Source organism: Glossina fuscipes, unplaced genomic scaffold (genome assembly GCF_014805625.2).
Source record: "Glossina fuscipes isolate IAEA_lab_2018 unplaced genomic scaffold, Yale_Gfus_2 127, whole genome shotgun sequence".
Taxonomy (NCBI): domain Eukaryota; kingdom Metazoa; phylum Arthropoda; class Insecta; order Diptera; family Glossinidae; genus Glossina; species Glossina fuscipes.
Window position 1 is genome coordinate 1,007,034 of NW_023998470.1, and position 21,424 is coordinate 1,028,457.

The window sequence follows — 21,424 nt, forward strand, 5'->3', positions numbered from 1 at the left end:
ATCTGCTATGCATGAGTAGCTTGCTTTGTGAATTTCATTTCATAATATTATTTCCACATTTAACAAAAGCAACAAAATTAACGGAAATAAAATGAAGTGGGGATTCATCGATATTAGTTAGTTACGATGCTTGTGGTTTTTATTGTTACCATAACCGTTGAACTTAGAACCCTTCTTTAGATACAGTTATATGGATAGTTGATAAAAGTTCTTTTAATTTGTTTAAGAGATTACTTATATGCAGGGTATTTGCCTGCATCTCTAAGGGATAAGCACGTTTCAATTTTATCGTTAGTTTATAGCAGTCCGCATTTTGACAACGTCTGTGCATCTTCACATATCCTGGACTATGGTCTTTTTCGAATATGAACGCCGAACATGATCCAATACACTTTGAACTATCGTTGATCTCTTGAAAAAAATCTCGATATCGTGTCGTCTCAACAGCGAATCTCAGCTGGAAATTCGGTCCATTAAATCTTTCACTGTTCACTTATGTCGAACACAAACGTTGAGTTTTGCCTTCTATTCAATCTTAGGCATATGATCTCAAAAAGAGATGAAATTTCATAGCATGGAACATGTCGTTCTTCCTCATTTCTTTAAAAAATGCAATTATTTTTTTATTCAAAATTGGTCGAGAATAATATAAAACTGTTTTAATATCAACGCGGACACAAGCAAACCACTTGCGTGTCGCTGATTCAATAAACCGTTATGACTTAAAGACACCACTATTTTTCTTACAAGCTTACGAAGCGTTATCGCATTGATCAAAGTAAGTCATGTCAAAGTATTGTCAGCTAAGCCATTTTTTTTTCAAATTTCATTCTCAAATGAAGTGCCCTAGCTTGGCCCTAACGTGGCTTCAGTGTGCATTAGCAAGTTTTTGCGAACATAAAACTGACCGTATTGTACAAAACGCCACGGAATTTTTACTTTTACTCAGTAGATATCAGAAAATGTGCAAGAGTTGTAAAGAAATAGTTGGAAAAAGAATTTTTAAATTTATTTCGACCGAAAAGACGACTTTAACTTTAACATACACAGGACTTATAAAATACCGGGAAACTCTACCTTTGTATAGGTATGTGTATCTGTACGTGCATGTAGAAGTAGAAAACCCTTGGAGAGCTAAGTTAAAAAATAATTATTGTCGAGAAATGAATACTACTACGACATTAGATTTGTTAATACTAAGGATAGTGCCGCATCTGCCCTCGTTTATGCATGCGAGAGAGATTTGAAGAAAAAAAAAAAAAATGAAAATAAATAATTAAATAAACCTGACAAGCACTTAAATGAAACCCGTCATCATAGGGAACATTATATGTAAACCTAAAATTCCGTATTGCATTTTCTTTCTTTTTATCTCCTTTATACTGTGATTAAGCAACGTATGAAAGTTTCCATAGAAATCATATATACGACATATAGAGAGATATACTATGCTTTTCTGGTTTAATTTTCAATTTAAAGTCTACATCTGTTTGGGCGTGGATATGCAAACATAGTGTTATACAAACTAACTTGTATTTGACATTTGGTTTTTATTATTGTGAACGTTGACGATAGTGACACACTCTTCTCTCTCTCTTCGATATGCATATAAGTATGCATGTAAATATATATAAGGTATGTTATTATTGCACATGCTGTGCTGATAATTAAATATATTTTTATGCTTTTAATTTCAATTTGTAGTAACCAACCGTATTTTTTTTTTCTTCTCTCTATTTACATATTTACATATTTATGAAGCCTCCCCAATGTAGGCCAATGTAACTTAGACATCTGCATGCTTAGGTAGATACTTAAATGCATGCTTATCATCATGTTACGAATAGAGCTTAGAAGTGCAGTACAAGCGTTCCATTAAAAGGAAAGGCATTGATATTATTAACTTGAAGATTCCATTATAAATGGATTTAATGAGCCTGCTGCCTGCTAACAAGGTATTAAGAGAAGTCTTGATTTCACATTACTGACAGGGTGATATTGGGCGAAAGAAAGCATTTCGATTTACAGAACTAATCTGATAGATATCATTATAAATGCATAAAAAGATTGGATAATTGAGGCATTGAGCAAAAAACTTGTTAACGTTTGTTACAAGTCATGCCTACTGAAAATTTTAGTCAAATTTAAAAGAATTCTTACAGCCTGCAAGCAAACAATTTTTGACTGCTTTCTTCGTTCTCGTTATGATTACTATTTGTTTTGATCTGTAGTGTGATAAGCAGTATGTCGATTGTCATGCCGGTAACACAATAACGGCTTGATTCGCAAGTTATCTCAGCAAACGAGTTGGTCTTCTGACACGAAGGTAGCAAAAGGCAAATAGCAAAGGCGGGCCGCAGTATATCATGCAACATCAAAAATTTTCACAATACTTGTGTAATAAATATTCCTTCCGTTTATTATATTATATCACGAGACATACTCTAAAGAGTAAGCTTTCTTTGATTGCTTTAGCCAATAAAAGACGTCAGTGAATGCCAAAGTACACTTTTGATTGAGGTACTCCGGCCATTATTCGTAAAATATGATCAATTTTCCAATATTTTGACACTTAAAATGGTAGTCAGGGGACACCAATTAAATGAATGATTGTTGTTGCACTACTAAGAAAGTCTGTGCCTCACGACTACAAACACAAGAAATTTATTCATCGTTAAAAGCACACTATTTGAGTGTTCGCTCTAAAATTCGGCAAAATCGTTTGCTATTCCGATGTAGAATTTCATTTAGAATTTAATCGAGGCTTTCACCATTCATTTGCATTGCTCGCCTTATATCCTTAGCAAGAAATTTATATTCGGCCGGGCCGAATCTCGCATACCTATAAAAAAGTGAATGTGATAAGCTCTTTTAGTTTACGAAAATAAAAGTTTATATAAACAACTTTTGTTTATAATTTATTTTACTCACTATTGTTAAGCTAGCGCAGGAGGAAAACTGTATGTTGCATAGATTTTTTAACGCAAAAATAGTTTTTCAAGCATTACGTTAACTGGTGTTACCCATTTCCTTATCCTTCTTACCTGTGCAAGTCGCTGACCGAAATCTTGGCGACCTCCTAATAAAAATGTACAGTTACAATCTTAAATTGATAGAAATCGCGATTTTTAGTCACGAATATGAACGTACGTATATATTATATGCATTTTAAAGCTAATTTACAAACTTAAAATTAATTCAAAATGGTAACGGTGTAGGGTGTAATAAATTACCAATTGTACATTTATTATTGATTATTTAAAAATATCCAATCGGTTCGAGTCGACCCTAAAGAAAAAATTAATCCACCACCTCGTGACGTCCGCCATACTTAATTTAAAATTGGAACCGTACTCTCGATGATGTCTTGTTATACGACACCGATAGCGATTGCATTGGGATGAAAAAATTAATCCACAATTTCCGTGGTATTTAATTTGGAATAAACGGATTGTTAGGCAGATAATATATTTCCATTTAAGGAATGTACAAAATAATTTTACATATTCTATCTTATTTATCCTGTGATTAATTAGCACAAAATCTCAAAAAAGTCAAAGAAAGAAACGGTAATCACTTATGACTCTGTGTGACCGTCGGCAACTTTTCAGGAAAATTTCAGCCTTCTTTCTTCCATAATCTGTCAGTAATGAACAAAAGTCCATAAAGCTTCGCTTAGAGAAACGGAGTTGCGTTCAAGTTATGCTTGTCTCAATTCCAATCTGCGTGCAGAAGCTTCCCATGTTTCTACCAAATTTGAAGCCGATATCTTTATTTTTGCGACCATGAGAGTGTCGAAAACACAACCCAGGTAGACACACACACACACATGGCTTATTGATTGGAAATTTCGCACTGATTAAGAATTTATAAATATCTTATAGGGTGTCTGAAACTCGCTCTTGGGTATTAGGACAAAATGAGTGTATCCTTATCCTTCGTTGGTGGGTTTACAAAGAACTTTTCATCTTTTCGTTACAATATCTTGTTCTACGTGGTCGTGCGAATATAAAACTTGCTCACCGCACCGGCGAACACGCAGAGGCCTGTGCAACGCTACTTTCTAAAGCGCTTAAGCAAGTAACTTATATGAAATGCTCAGCATTTGGAGCTAGCGTTTCAATACTACGTACAACAATGAATGGACCCATCGTCTCTAAATGAGAAGGAATTTAAGGGTCAAGGACCATCTATCTTAACAGACCTTTGCAAAGGATCTTTGCTAAGTAGTTGACAGTAAGAAAAGATTCCACTTGGAAGCCTCATCGGTCCAAATTAGGGAACGCAAAATATTTTAGAGCCAGCGGTTGACCTGTGTTGGATGTGAAAGTTTTTAATTATGAAATTAATTGTAACCTACATTTTTGTTGCTTCTGCTCCAGATCAGCGTGTCAGCGGTTTTAGATAATTTAATAGCACAAGAAGAAAGTCTCAGTTTTTAGGTAACTAATTTAAAATGGCTTCGCCTGTAGACGTGTTAACAGATGTACTATGAAATTATTGACAGAATCGAGCCGTAACTGAAGCTACGTCTGTGCGGACTGTGATCAATTTGAACTTATGTATATTAAAAAAAGATATTCATAATTTTGTTTTGATTTTTCTTTTTTTTTTTAGTTTTAATTAAATATATTTTCTCTATATAATTTAAATCATGATTTTATGGTTGTAATCCAAAATCACTGATGCATGGATAAAATTAAAACCAAATTAAAAAATTTCTGTATGTTTGAACATCATCATCATGATAATGAGAAGCAGTAAAATAATAAAAACACTGCTCACTCATTAATTTTGCTTTGCTTTTGCTGCTGCCGCACTTTTCAATTCCGCAAAAGTCAATTAAACTTTTTTTTTTTTTTGGTAATAAAACCATAGCAAAGAGCTGCGGGAGATATTATTATGATTATTTACTGTTAAATGAAACTTTCTTTGCTCCTAGCCTTAGCATCGGGCAAAATATTAATTTAATATTTTTATGCATAATCATAAGCATCCTAGCGAATATATATATGTATATATGTACGAGATATGCTTAAGACTTTAAGGTACGAATCGATGGCTTGGCTTTGACGTGAATTAAAAGTCAAGTCCAGTAAGTTAAGTGGTTATCGAAGATTTTTTCATTGACCTAAGCCCAAATCCGCTGCACGCAGCAGGTGGCAAAAATTCGCCTATAACCGATTTCTCTCTATATATCTTCTCATTACAATATAAAACGCAACGGGGAAAAAGTTCTTGCAATAACGTTATGGAAAGCGTACACGTTTGTAATACGAAAAGAAAAGAAACCAGAAAAAGACATAAAACAAATTTTTAATGCTATCAGTGAAACGACGATGAAACGGATATTGATGGATGAATAATGATGATATCGATACTGATGAGCTGATGATAAAATTAAAAAGTGAATAAATGCGAAGAAATTGCAAAAATAAATACTTCATCTCAGTCGCGCAACAAGGTTTCCTTTCCATACAACTTTAAATACATATGAGAATAAATAAATAAAATTTGTTTACCCTAAAGCGTAATTCGCTTGGTGGTGAATACATAAAAAATCGCTTTTAATTGTAAAAAGATCGCATTAACACTGACGTGAATCTGACGAATTCGCCCGAAAAATTTCCGATTGCCGTAAGATTGACAATTACTTCGCAATCAACTTTTCCGACTTTGCTGCCTTTACGGTTAGGAGGCGTATCAAGCCTATTTTGAGAACTTAATGGAGAAATCTGTATTAAACTTAAACTTTTTATGTCAATATCGAAGAATTATACACTGTTAAGAATACATTGACGGACAGACGGACGCAGTTTAACTAATTTAAAATCTCGTCCGTATGGGTTAAGCGCAGATCATCCACAATATAACAATAAATTTCATCATTTAATGTCAATGCAGCTTTAGACTGTTAAACGTAAAAAGACGAGCAGACAGACATGGTTGAACAATTGTAAAGGTTTAGGTGTAGAGCAGCAAATAAAGAACGTATGTTATGTGGATGTGAAACAAGTTAAACATATCAATTGATATCTCGACTCCAAGTTTCGTGGTGACACAATTTAGAACCTATTAAACTCATATTGCAAGTTTGGTTGTGTAATTGAATCGCGAACAAACGAAGCTTAACTTTTACAGTTTGCAGGGCGTTTCGGACCGCCATACTTTTATACGCTCTGATACTTACGTATGGGTGTTGTAAACGACATCGCAAATTTAGCATACATAAGTGATAATATATCAAAGCATTTCCCGTATACTTACGTGATGTATTTTGGGGCAAAAATGTAAATTCCTCGTATATTTTTTTTGTTGTGTGATTTTTATTTTATTTTAAAATTAACATTTCTTCAGGGCTTTTATCATATATTTAATATCTTTTATTATTTCACAATATTAATTTTTATTTATCCTTTTTATTTTTTCTTTATTTTCTTTTTGCCTCCATTTATTTCTTACGCTGCATTACGTGTTATTTTACAAAGTGTTTCCATAGGTGTATGTATTTGGTATTCTTTTTGTTATTATTATATTTTCTTGTCTCTTTATTACAAATATGGCAAATATTATGCACATATTTATTATTCTTTTGCTTTTACTGCAATGTCCTCACATTTAAAATATCTTCTTTTTTTTGTCTTTAAATTAATTATAATTTCCTTTTACGTTGATGTATAGCCACCACCACTATCAAAAGAACTTTTCTTTTTTTTTTTTTTTTCTTTTTTTTGTATAACCTTTGTAAGAATTCAGAGAGCAGGTCGGGAAAGCAATTAAAATAAACATATTTCTCATCTGCTTGAGATTGTCGATAGCTACAGAAATATAAATCGCCCACTGTTTGAAGGACTGACACTGTAAAATTTTACATTCAAAAATGAAATGTTGCCCTCGTTGAGGTCTATAGACAAGCTTTAAAGTGACAATGAAGTATCTAGAATAACGGAAACCTCCAAACAACAACCAACTACGGCTTATTTGACAGATAACTCTGAATTTTCGACCGATCATTTAATTAGATCAATAAAAACTTTCTGGCTTTTCTTTTACCAAAGTTCGTTCTAACTCCAAATTCGAATAAATTTTATCTTTGATTTTGATGTTTTGTTCGCATGGCTGCAGCTGCAAAAATTGAAATTCGGTAGATATATTCCTTAGTTGATTGGGAATATAAGCGTAAAAAATAAGCATACTCCGCCCATAAGCACATCCGCAACAGACAAAAAATCACAGGAACTAACCATTTTTTTTTTCTTGAATAATTGATGATCAACTGGAGATAAGGACGTTGCCCTTATCTAAGTGTCATTATGACATTTGCCAATTGGAAAGATGTAAAATTGTAATCTTAGATACGTATACGCGCAAGAACGACGCAATAACATTATTCATAACATAACGAATGACATTATGAAAATTATTGTTGTCTAAAACTAACATTTGGTAAAAATGAGAATTCAAGAATTGGTGCTTCTGCTTGTGATGTACAAACGCCAGGTAGGCCAAAAAATTCGTGTGGAAAACACTTGAGGAACGAAGAACATTAATTCCACGCCCTTCTCAGGCATTACTCAAAAAGATTTACCCCTACATCCCTACATGTAAGCTTCATGTAAAGCAATAATTAAAACCTATAGCACATGTAACACACGCAGCATATTAACCTATTGAAGTCAACGTTTCTTTATTGGATTATTTGTTAAGGTATGTTTTGCGAAGCAGCATTTATCCTTCAGCATCATTCAGCAACGATGAGCGGAATAGATAAGAGTTACAACTACCAAGTTGTTGCTCGAAGTTGGAAATTTCAGTGCGGTTCGATACTTAACCGTGCGCTAGAGTGAGTTTTCAGTTGGTAAAGGCATAACACTTATCGAGTGCGAATACACCCATTTGGCTACGGCTACTATCTATCTTTTTCTCGACTGCAGGAGCTGAAATGAAAACGCTATGTCATGGGACATCGGCCACCATCAAGTATCCTACATCACTTTGCTTAATACACATATTGATATAACGGCTTTTCAAAATAAGGTGATATACGGAAAGCGATCGAAAAAGTGGTCCAGTCTGAACCGTTTTCAACAGCATTCGTCCTAGGATCACACATGTCGGTAAATCAAATTTCATGAAAATATCTCAAAAATTGCGAGCTATCGGTTAAAGTCAACTACACAACAAGACGGACAGACGGACGAACAGGCTAAGATCGTATCGGAAAGTGATTGTGAATCTCTATGCGATTCTCATCTGTTTCTGATCGGTATACATCTTCAAGCCCATCTGGGTGTTGCATACATACATACTAATTTAAAATATTCTCGCACAACAGGGTATAAAAAGACACGTCTGGATGCGTCCTTTGAACAATCCTTTTCGGGTAATCGTAATCGCGATATTAGCGAGAACGAACTACAGCTTCAGTCCATTAGGCATTCATGTATTCATTCCATCTGGGCAATTGAAACGTACAAAATAAATCAACAAACTCTCGATTCATTAAGGTAATGGGTATCGAAAAAGTGCTCTAAGCAAAGAGTAGGTTACGTTTCTTTTCTTTCCCTTTTCTTTTTTTTTATACACTTAATAGTCATAATACATATTTTATTGTTGCAATTAGTTTGCTCTCGGGTAAACTTAAGGTAGCGTGTTTAGTTTTCCTAAGTAGATGGAGTTGTCGAGGAGAAGGAAAGAAAGATTTTACAAAATATTTTTTCTTAATTAAATTCTATTTTATAAATAAATTTTTGCTAAAAAAAAAAAAATGATCGTAAAATTATTTTCATTATATAATATAACAGATAAATCAGTGAGGTGTGTGTGCGCTTATCTTTCGTCTAATAAATATAAAAAAATATATATATAATAAATATATATCAACATAGATACATATGGTTAATTATTTTATATATAATAACATACATATACACTTAAAAACATATCCAAACACACACACACACACACACACACACATACACATAGACGCGCGCATATGTGGATGGTAACTACATCGATAAAACAAACACAGATACATTTAGTTATTAATATAACACATCAAAGAAAACTAAGATTATTTTTTATATTATTATGAATCTATAAAATTAGGTTTATTAAAGTAAAATAAAAATTTCCTTTTTAAAAAAGTTATCTTTGCCGTGGCAATTGTTGCGTTGCCTGACAGCAGGAATGTTGTTCTTGTTCTTGTTGTTGTTGTTTGTATTTGTACCTTCTTTGTACGTGTTGCCATAGTTTATTTATTGACTTTGCATCGATTATTAACGTCCCGATCAGGCTAAAATGCATTAAACAGGTAAATAATAAAAGTTTATAAACATTCATCAATGATGGCATGGTTGCGCCCGAAGAAAAATAAGAACTAAAGAAATTCTTTACACTGGAACCTGATGAGAGAGTAACTGTGAAATATAAGCAAAAGTATACCGAAAATCGTCGTTAGCAACATTTAAATGATAGTCCCTTTGCATTTATGCATATAAAAATGTATAAATATATATGTATGTATGTATATATATACCTCTAGCCGGTATTGGATCTTTCTGCGGTGTACCGAGCTCGATTTCTTTGTATTCTTGATACAATTCACCAATTGTAGCGGTACAGCGTAACAATAGGCCGCCACCACTGCCGCCATGATTATGCACTGAATTCATGCCATGAGCCGTATAAACGTTATGTTGTCCATATATAGATGGATTAGCACTACTAAAGTGTATACCTTGTAGTTGTAATTTTAAACTAATACGCGATGCTATCAAATTGTCAATAGTTCGTATATATTGCGTTTCTGCATTATTAATCTGAAAGAAGAGAGAAAGAAAACAAAAAATCCAAAAGAGCAGAGAAATACAAAAGAGATTAAAGCCTGTTGAATCATATATGTGACGTTGATAATTTTTGAATAATCTTATTTAGGTTGGTTTAGGATGAAACTACATTTGTTTTTTGCAAACTTTTAAACACAGAATTCAACCTATACAAAAACTCTTCATACTTTGTATAGGAAGCAAAGATTAAAAGATCAAATCCCTTTACATTATTAAACAGCTTCGCTTCACTCCACTAATGAACATTGGGGTGTTGCATTATTTTACTCCCATACGTAAGCACGAAATTGAAGGTAAATAGCAATTCGGGAATTTTCGCTTTCTGTATATAGTTGAGAGAAAACATGTTCTATCAATTAAAATACTGATAAGCTATTTTGTAGCTTATTAATGAGAATGTTGTAGCTATTATTTTATTTATATATATGTAGAAGGACCAATGCAGAATGATCACTAAGGCTATTGGTTCTATTGAAACCTAAACTACTTGTGGTGGTTAGACTTGATATAAACCCACCTTGTATTATCTAAGCTTGTCTGTCTGTCCGCGTCTGTACATGTATGCTTGCATTTAAATTAGACATCGGAAATTTTCGAGATATTTTGATGGCATTGGATATATTGACGTGTTTTGATTCAAGGACGAGCGCTATTGGCAGTGGTTCGGATCGTAAAGCACCTTCGATAAATTCCCATATAAAGCCCCATTTCGAAAAGCCGTTGTTTAGATAACTATAGGATGATGTAGGGTACTTAATGGTGGACCGCGGCTTTCTCGCGTGATTCTTCTTGTCGTCCATTAAAATAATAATTTTTATAAAACAATAGTTTGTTATACTAATGCATAAAATATGTAATCGTAAAATACGAACATCTGTGGAAGATTGATTAATTAAGAAAATTGTGAAAAGTATGTGTGAAAGTATATCGACGAAGTAAGCGAAATAGTTCTTAAAATGGTCACGTTGCTGGTTATAGACCGGCATGGATGGGAGGTTACGAAAATGCTAAGTCTAACTATACGAATTATATAAGAACTGAGTGTAACGGGTGTAAAAAAGTATGGATGATGCTAGATATATAGATTGAATCAGAAAGACTGAACAAGGAATCTCTGAGATATCCACAATAATCAACAATCAAAGGCTTGCAAACTTAACGGTTTCGCCAATCGATAAAACGCATTTTTCTGCATAATTTGGATAAAAAGCCAGACGCCGTATGCCTATAGAAGCCTTTTTTCGTATGTCTAAGTTTGAACAAATCTTTTTCATTTACAGCTACGTTCACAAATGTCACATATCTCACTATCTCATACTGCCTTCTCCGAACTTCTTCAACTTCCTAATAAATATAAACAAACAGCAGTTTGTTGCCTGACGTCTTACCACCGAAACTCTAAACTACTCGCACGCAAAGCTCGATGATAGGCTATACTAGTAGCCTTAAGCTTTTTGTTTATATCATTAGTTTCTCTTTTGATTTTAATCTTTGCATTATAGATAATTAACTCTAATGCGTAATTTCCTTTTCGTTTTCAGCACATTTTTAATTCCGTAAATCCTTGCAAAAATTGTTGTATTTAAAGAGACAATATCCATGTTTTAAAGTGTTTAATTTTTGATATTTAAAATGCACTTTAATTTATTTGTACAAAAACAAAAAAAAAGCTTTTATTTAATCCGACAAAAGACTTTACAATGAAAAGAACCGAAAGAAAAAGAGATTATGTACGGATTAAACTGAATCTTTTCGCTATCCGTTTTTTTTTTTTTTGCTTTTATTCAGACCTAAAAAAAAAAAAAAACACGATATTATTAATGTCTTATAGATTATAGAAACGCGAAATAAACGTAACGTGTTAAGCGCGAATAAGTAATAAACAATTTGCAGATGACTGCTTGCTAACCAATGCACAGATATGTGTAAATTGTTACTTTCAAAGAATATATCGAAAGCATAAAGTGTATCCGTAATATTATAATAAACAAAAATTTTATTGCAAAAGTAGTAAGAAGAAGACGTAAGGACTTTAAAGAGAAACCTGTAGAACAACTAAGATTTAGTAGTAGACGTTCCGTAGCCGTATTGATTTCAGCATAAATTACACACATGGAACAGGGATAGGTTTTTGCATACCTGATCGCGATTTCGTTAAGCAGCGTTATAATCTGGAAACCAATACTCCAATATTGACGTAGCTTAGAAATAGTAAGCCAAAGATCGAAGCTCTTCTCTTAATAGATCTTCTCTTAGAGCCGCATATCTCAGGTATAAACGCATATCAGAGGAGTCAGGGGATATCCTTAATACGTGCAGCTCAGAGAGTGTAGGAGTATTATTAACGATAAAAAGGGGTAAACATTTAATATTAAAACGGATCCTCTTTACAGTATTTTTTCTCTCTTAAAAGGCGAAAACAAACAGACAAAAACTGAGCAAATTGCTTTGAAGGATAGACTTAAAGGATACATTTGAACTCGGTATGGTTACCCAATGGAGCCAAGGTGATCGATCATAAAAGAAGTCACAAAAATCGAGTTTGATAATATTCCTTGAACCCTAGATTGTGTGATAATAGCCACAATTACAGCCAAACGAATGCTTTGAAATCCGGGATCAGATTTCTTGAGTTTGAATTAAATTTCGAGTGAAAAACGAAAGCAAGACAAAATAGAGCCTTTCAGATGTAGACTGATGTCGATTCGGTATTCTTCTTTTCATCTACACTCCTTTCTGCTTTTCATATTAACTCTTTGCGTTTCTAACTTTCTTTTCTAACCTACGACTCACTCCTTACCCAATTTAAAAAAAATAGCATAAATATTGATCTCAATGTAATGTCGTAAGTTTTCGGAATAGGACGCATATAGCATTTGAAAGAAAAAAACGATCTTCAATAATTTCAAATAATATAACAACGAATCCAGCTCGACGTAAAAGTCGATGTAGGAAATATGATTTCGAAATAGAAATAGAAATGGTTAATCGCTGTAACAATAAGCCTCAAGGAGTTTCTGAAGCATATTTCTGCGCTTTAAAAACATTTGAAATATTTAATATACCTTCTGTTGCGGGTAAAAGGAAAATAAAAAAGGAATTTCTCTCTAGATCTCCTACAACAAAAAAAAGAAGAAAAATTATTTAAATAAAAAATATTTTGAAAACTAAAAACACTTTACTTTTAATCCCATTCAAATGCTAAACAAGTGAAAGGAAAATACGAAAGCACTTGCATGCCTGGCGTGGTCAGTGTATATATGATGTATATATATATATGTATATATATGTGTGTGTGTATGCACATGTGATGGCAATCGTTTCATTGAATAACACTATATGATTATTGAATAGAGAGCATTTTTTTTGTTTTATTTTAAATGTTTTGATTTCGAATAAAAACAAAAATAAAAAAAATAAAAATGAGAGAATAAAACTCGCAAGTGTAAATCTAGTAGAAGTTCGATTTTTCCCTTCTTTTTTTTTTTTTTTTTTATTTTCGTTAAGCTATTTTGTATGTGACAACAATTTCACAGAGAATTGCTTTAAATAACAGCCATTAAGTAGAAAAGCTGTTTTTCGCATGAGAGACTTGCCAGCATTTATATCAAATGCAAGTTTAAGCATCTTATTGCAAATGCATGAGCATAGCGTAGTATGGCATAGTGAATGTTTTCAATAGTGTTGGTGTTAGTCTGCTGGCACATCTTTATATTATATGTAAGACCAACAACAACGATATCCAAAAAAAAAAAAAAAACAAAGAAAAACAAAGTATATAAAAACAAAACCAGTTCCTTATCCTAGGAGAAAAGGACTTCAGAGATGTGCGAATACGTAGTAGATGTAAGTATATGTAGAAAAACAATAGCAAAGGCGTACCTACTTACATGAAAGCCTACACTTGCTTACACTCTTCTAATAATGTCTGTAATTTGTTGTAAGCAATTGTTTATGTTCGTTTGTGTTTTATGAGTGCCTTATATTACGTGTATGAGTGCGTAGTTGTTTCACTCTTTGAAAAACGAAAAACCATAAAAACACTACTAACTAACAACTATAACGAACGACCAGAGGATGTATGTTTTGACTTGGATCCTAAGAGAAACTAAGAAATTCTTAAACATAAAATACGAAATAAAATATGTGTTGTTTAGATGAATGTGTGCTTTGTAAAAAAGAAAAAATAAAATAAAATGAAAGTAGGAAAAAAAGGAAGGAACAGCCAGCCAACACCGGAAGTTGAGAAAGAGATCTAAAACACTTTCAAGTAGTAGTTGCACGATAAAGACGCCAGTTGGCTTCCAACAACAGCTGCATTCTATTAACACAGTTAAAGTTTAGTATAAACTATGCTATTACCACTACTACTACCGTTGGCACTGTTGCTATACGAAAAAAAACCCTTTTCTTATCAATGCGTGCGCGCAAGTATGTATATATGTGCCTATAAGTTAAAAGCAGCAGCATTGGCGGCGACATAAACTGTCCTCGACGTGGTTTTAAAGAACAGATTTGTTGCTACCATTGTTTGTGTTATTTTAACGCTGTTCAAACATATGTTGCAGCAACGACTTTTAAAATAAAATTTGTTCCCCTTGAGCTCTCAAACGCCTGTACACATAAAACAAACACATGTTATTATACATGTACCGCATTAGACATGAAATTTATCATGAAGACCTTACTCACCTTCGAAGTAGTTTTGCCAAATTATATGCGGAGGGCTTGAAAGGCTTTCACTGATTTCACGTTTAGTCAAACTTTTGAAAATATTTTAAATATTTTCCTGACGTAGTTTTCCTTAGGTTGTTATTTTTATGAACTATGAATTTTCCAATATCAAGACTCGTTAAGGAATGTGCGGCAAATTTAATTAAATACATACCTCGAGCGTAAAAAAATCATTACCTAGATGCCTAAACGATAATCATTTCATTTCCTAAGGGAACTTTACCTCGTCGGTGAGCATTTGTGAAACTATGCCCTCTTGATATGAACGTAAGCTTTTTGCAACAGAACAAGTAGACAACAACAATAATACTCTTTAGCAGCTAAGTAAATAAAGGTAAACGAAATTGCTGTTGGATTGCAAACGTCCAATGAGCAGTACAATGCGTCTGCGATGAAGGCAATAATCCTAGTAATTAAAGCCCACTTGTAACCAGCAACATAATCGCTAAGTTACTTGTGTGCGAAAGAATGGAAAAATATGTAGGCAGCGAAAGAGACTTTGAATAAAATACTTTCGCATTAAAGCCGAACATCGACAATATCAATTAGCTGGAGAAGCCGCTTGAATTTAGCAGTAGCATAATTAGCGAAAACGATCAACAATTATTGATGACATTGAGCAGACTGATGAAGTAAAAAAAGTGTCATTACAGCTTTCGGCAAATCATATCAAAATCTTTCCAGCATACGTTGCCTGCGGTAAACTAAAATGTGCTACTATTGTAGACTGTTGTATTCATAATTTTATTTGCCTTTCTTGCCACTGAGAGCAAATTGCGTGTCTGTCCGAACATGCTTGTACACTCGTAAGAACGGATAGGCATGGCATTCCTATTCTGTACCCAGCGACGGATGAGACTTCAAAGCAACCTTTGCAGTGTTCTCTGGATTGTCGCTTTTTACTCAAAAAGCCTGCCATGTCTTATTACTACACCTGTATTCTGCATTTGTATGCACATATAAATAAGCCACAAATAATGGTAACACACAGGCACACATTTAGGTTCAAGCGTCTCATCGCTTCTCCATTTGCTTAGCGCTAGGGAAGTTTATTAAAATTTTTTATTTTTCGTTTTCTTTCGTTTCTTTTTTCAAATCCTTGCCATGTTGAGATGATTAAGTGTATACGAATTAATCACCGGCAGTGCAAATGCTATGTTTTCGTGCACACATACCCGAAAGTTTAGTTATGAAACACCAAACATCACGCTCACGCATTTTAACTCCATTTACAAAATTTCACAAAAACTGTGCAAAGCTTCGGTAAAATATATGTGATTTCAACTGCACACACAACTAGTTCACCCGACCGTGTGTATGCACTTAATCAAATACCACATGAACATACTCTCGAACTTTGCCTCAATACGCTAGACCAGAATGCAAGTAAATAGAGCACTTCAGCTTAATGATTGTAATATACATAGAAATACAGCTAACCTGTAGATCTGCTGCCGAATACATATTTTTCTTGCTATCGTTATTAAAGCTGAACCTTATTTTTAGGGATTTCGCCGTAACAAGTGCATTCAAATAATTTTTAGAGAGTAGCAAGCAACCAATCATTTTTAATCAATAACTTCTCGCGCTAATTACTCTTACCAACGCAGGGGTTAATTAATAACTATCTCTTCGTTAAACTTATTTTTCCATATTTGCAAAGCAATTCCTCTCTACGTTTGTTGGAAAGCCCTGGAAATACCTTAAGCAATGATAGTCTCCCCTTTTTTGAATGAACCCCTTTTCACTGTGTAAGGTATAAAAAAAAAGAACGTGAAATGACTGATAATAATTTAATTTTCATTTATGATACCGTACGCATCTTCACAACACTTGAAATGTCTGGGGCTGTAATAAATAAAAAAGAGAGACTCAAATGTCTGCCAATCATTTTCGGTTATGATGGTTCTTAGTTTCATCATGTTTGCTAGTGTGGGTTTAACCTATTGACACGTTTTCATATTTTTTCAATTCAGGCTTTCGTGGCCATTGCAAGGTATGCTTCGCATAACTAACTACGTTGTTCAATAATAATTTTTTAAGGATTTTTAACAAAAAAATATCGATTATTATGAGGTAATAATATATCGTCTTTGTTGGGTTTCCTTTTCACCATTTTTGTGCCCTAACAACTCATAGCACATGATATACTACGTTTCCATGCATGGATGTAACATATAGAAGAACTTGGGAGTTTAAACTTGTCTTCTTTTCAAAGCGGCTTGTTCGACGTGCAAGAACGATATTCAAAAAGTATTAGAAGAAACCGAATTATTTGCTTAGTTAAAAAAAGTCAATTCTGCGAAAAACTCGAGTGCGTTCGCGTTCGGATTTTGAAAATAGAAAACATCAATTGAGAAGCTCACGACAGGCGTACAGTTTTAAAATGAGTCTGGTAAGTGTTTACACTAGACGAAGCTCAAAGCGGTTTCCGTAAGCCAGTTGCGTGGACGAGTCATAATCAATCAAGGATAAATTGAAAATTTTCTAAAATTCTCTCTACTTAAGACATCAATCGCGTTACCTTCGAAACCATGTTTTCCGAGGTGGCCGAGCAAACAGTTTTCAAAAGTTTTAGCGCCAAAGGTCGACTATACGAACAGCTTCACAATAAAATTTCCTAAAGACAGACATAGCATTTTTTGAATTGGTTTAAAAAAAAAGAAAAATCGAACATCCTTTACTAGATACTAAATAAAGTTTTAACAGCTTGCTGTGTTAGTAGAAATACCGTCAAGGAGGCAAGGTGTAAGAGCAACGATATCGCAAATTTTGTCTTAAAAATTTATTTAAAAAAAGGTTCCGCGACAAATATAGAGGAACAAGTGAACCGTAATTCCCGTAAGGACGGCAATAACCCTTAATGTATAAAAAAGTCAGTATTAAGCTGCCGATGCAGGGAACTAAAAGTTGGGCAAAACTTATACCCTTCGTTCGCAAAATTTCTAGCTTTTTAATTTAAAAATCCGCAACACTTCTTAATTTCCATAAATGAAAAAAAATGAAAAGTTTATAGTCATGAAAATAATATCAAAAATGTAAAAGAGAAAAAAAAGTTCACTTTGCCAACTTGTATTACACGAACCGGGATTTACTTTAAGAGTTCTGTTCCTTTTATTTAATAAAATGTAAGCTAATTAAAGTAAATGTTATTTTATCATTAGGTAAAGTGTTTTTCTTAGATTTTGAACAAAACTTTTTCAATTCATTTACTTTTGTCTCATTCATGTCATTCAACCAGTTACTGGCCACAGAATCTCGCGGCTTTTATCATTAAAGCAAATGCTACGCTACTCTGGCTTTGGCTTTTGTTTTTTCTTGTTTTTTTTTTTTTTACTCAGTTATGGTTATTACCGAACACGGAGAGTCAACGTCAGCCACTTTTAATGAGCCAAAATCGTTGTTTTGGTAAAGTGCAACCTTTTTTCCTTTTTGTTATTTTCATAATTAAGTAAATTTGCCGCAAACATTCGTACAACACTGGCACAAGAAACAAAACAACCAATTGTGGTCGCATTCACTAGTCAACAACACATATATATATGTATATGTCGGCAGAAGAGGGAAAATGGAGATAAAAAAAGTTTCAGATTTTTACTAAATGACATTTGTTAACCACAGTTTTTCAAAGATATTTGTTGTGGTTTTTTATGTTTCGAATCGTAATTCTTTACAGAAAGGCTACAATAACACTCTCTACATATATTTGCTACATTTTAAGCTTCTTCTAGATGTATTAAAGATGAAAGAAAGGAAATTTCAGTAATTGTAACACTATCCGTATAATATTCCATAGCATTCGTTGATTTGTAACCGCCCATTAGCCATACAAAATTAATAAGTTTTTCTAATCCATTCGCTACGGGAAAAAGTGAAACAAAGGGAAAAGTGTTGCGATTAAACGTTACAATATCAAAAAAAAAGCAAGTGAAAAAACCAAACTTCGACGCGGACTATCATTAAATGCCGTACACCTCTTTCGTTTTCCTACTTATTCATATAGCGACTTTCAAAATACGTCTTTATATAAGGAGTAGTCGAAAAAGTGCCTCGATCCCCAATATTTTTAACAGCGTTCGTCTTTGCCAAGCGATTAGACGGACAGACAAGCTCTAAGCAAAAAGCGATTCTTAACCGCCCGGTATAATAAAGGGTGGCTCTATCTCAAATCCTACTCAATATTTTTTAGATCCACACAAACGTGGTATACCTTTGTAACTCAAATGGGGCGGGGTAGGTGAAAAGGCAAAGTAAAAAGAAGTTAAACATTACGAAGAAACTGCCACGCAAATGGTTAAATATTGGACGGCAAAAGGGAGTTCAATAAAAATTACGAATCGAGTTGATACGTTACCGAGCACGATTAAATACTAGACGGCTGATATTAAATCTGGTACGAGCACAAATCATTAACAGTCTTCAAGTCCTCAAATTTAGATTGGAAAATCCGAATTGTTACCGTGACTTAGAAGAAAACAATCCCAAAAGCAACATTCATAAGCTAGGGGAAGCTGTAAGCAGCTCATCCGCTAATATTCCGCACGAAAAAATAAACACCAGGTTCCTTTATGCCACGTTCGATCACAAACTGCTTGACAGACAAGAGTTTGACTCGGTTCAATAAAGAATTTGATGTTCTTTAGGTCAATTTGTCTGAATTGTTGAAACATAGGTTAGTTAACCCTCTACTTTGCACTTTGAACACATACAACGTACAAATATTCCATCGGGAAATGGCTACGATTAGGTGTTTTATGGAACGAATTATTCCTTTCCCGGGAGGCCCGGCAGTGTTTGGAAGGGTATGACTTAACATCCTTCTGGGCTATCTTGAAGGACGGCGATACGATGACCGATCGATATTGTTCAGTGTTCTATAGCAACGAATTCTAAAGAAAAGTTGAGTTTTTCTTATCACATATTTTACTTAGCGATTACCTTGCTCTTGATAAACTTGGAGTTTTATTCAATTGTTTATCAACTGTTTCTCTTTTTATTCATTTTAATTTTCATAGTAATTAAATTTGTTTTCTTATTTTCCTGATTTTTATATTATTAGCAGAGCTATTTTGTTGCATTAGCGTTAAAGGGATTCTATGATTTATTTATTCATTTCAATTTTTTCTTGCTACAACTCTAACCTTACGGCAATTATTTGCTCACTTGTTCTCATTAACTTATTTTAAGTGGAAATGTAGCGAAAAACAAAAACAAACTGCCAGTAAATAAACTTAATAATTACTTTTGCTTATGTAAAATTTTAATATGCGCATACACACAAATGCACACGCACACAAAGAGAGAGAAATTCACTTATAAACATACATAATTAAGTTTTGTATAAAATTTGCATTTAATTAATGAGCCAGCAAAATAAAAGCACTGAACAAATAGTAACGGAAAGTTTGCCTCGTGTAAAACATAAATCAAATTTCATAGATTTCGAAGAATACAAAAAGGAAAAGGAATCACTTTTCCTAGTCATAACATGCTCGGATAGCAGATGCGTGAACGGTATATGCTTGTTACAAATGTACATACATATAAAGACATTGTACTCTGTAGTAGATAGTAAAGGTTTTGCTTGGGATAAATTATTCTCTCAAGTTAAGATTGGAAACCTTAAAAACCATACAAAGCCCTTAGTTAAGATTGTGCGGAAGGAACCTTATAAAATTTACAATTTTGTCGAGTTTTAAAGACCACGTCATAAATTTTTCATTTCAACTAATGAACAAACTTTACCATATGCGTAAATATCAAGCTTTATACGAGCTTAGATGTGTAATATGAGAAATTTATAAACAGGCGTAAAATCCGAACGATACGCTCTTACTGTTACTTTAGATGAGAGCACTTTGATCCAGAACTCAATGCTAAGATGCGTTTTAGCCCAAAATTAGAAATAGAAATAGCTTTTGGCGGCATCTTGAAGCCAACAATATTAAAGAATGCGTATAAATATTCGGGTTACGATTAATTGAGCTTCTACTAAGAATTATTTTTACTCGAAAAAATTGAATGTGTTTATAAACTCGATATACTGTGATTACAGTTATTATCATCATAATTAATTTAGCCAGAAAAATTAATTCTAAGAGTGACGGCTTAAAGCAATAGCATCTAGGACTATCTATCGGCTTTAAACCCAACTGCGCTTAACACTTGCACCCACGGCCATTGAGTTGAAAGGAAATCATAGAATCTCAGAATCCTTTGACTTCTCGGCCCTTCAGGCGGATTCATTCTATAAAAGCGTGAAAGGAAAAATTTTTTTTGTTTTAAAGAGAAGTCTACCGACGGTCAACCTTAGGAGACTTAGGAGCTATCACCTTATATATGTAATGATGGTAGAAAGGACTTTAGGAAGATTGGGAAGGAGACATGCTTCTTTTTCTAAAATAATATTTTAATTAAATCATCGTAAATTCCTAAAATTGAAATTTACTTCAACTAAAAAAATTCTCGCAGGTGATGAGCTTTTTTCGAATTATTCTAGAACCTTCGAAGCATAATGGTAAATACTTTCAGAAGTACAAAGTGCTTTCAAAAATTTGTAGCGGCCTTCCCCCTAACAAAGTGATAATGAATGAAAATGATATTCGTGGGCGGGCGAATCGTTTATATTTACCTTTTTCTAAAAGAAAAAAGAAAAATCACTAAAAATATAAATTCGGTATAATACACTTTCGGGTGTTTGTCTGAAGGCATGACAGAATTTGCCGACTTTCGACATAAGCCTACCAAGGTTTTTGCCAAATTTGGAGCCGATACCTTAACTTTGAAGAGTCTAGAGAACGTTTACGATGTAAATCTGTAGAGAATGAGAAACGGATGGACCG

General features: G+C 33.5%; 1 protein-coding gene across 1 annotated transcript in view; it reads right to left on the reverse strand.

The window, feature by feature from the left end:
• Nucleotides 1-8,912: 8,912 nt before the first annotated feature.
• Nucleotides 8,913-21,424, reverse strand: part of LOC119640736 — an 84,027-nt gene continuing 71,515 nt past the window's right edge. Inside the window, exons 5-6 of the mRNA XM_038038940.1 lie at nt 9,539-9,821; nt 8,913-9,419 (exon numbers count right to left, since the gene is read on the reverse strand). Coding sequence (XP_037894868.1) covers nt 9,148-9,419; nt 9,539-9,821 — 555 coding nt within the window. The 3' untranslated portion in view covers nt 8,913-9,147. The remainder of the gene's footprint in view (nt 9,420-9,538; nt 9,822-21,424) is intronic.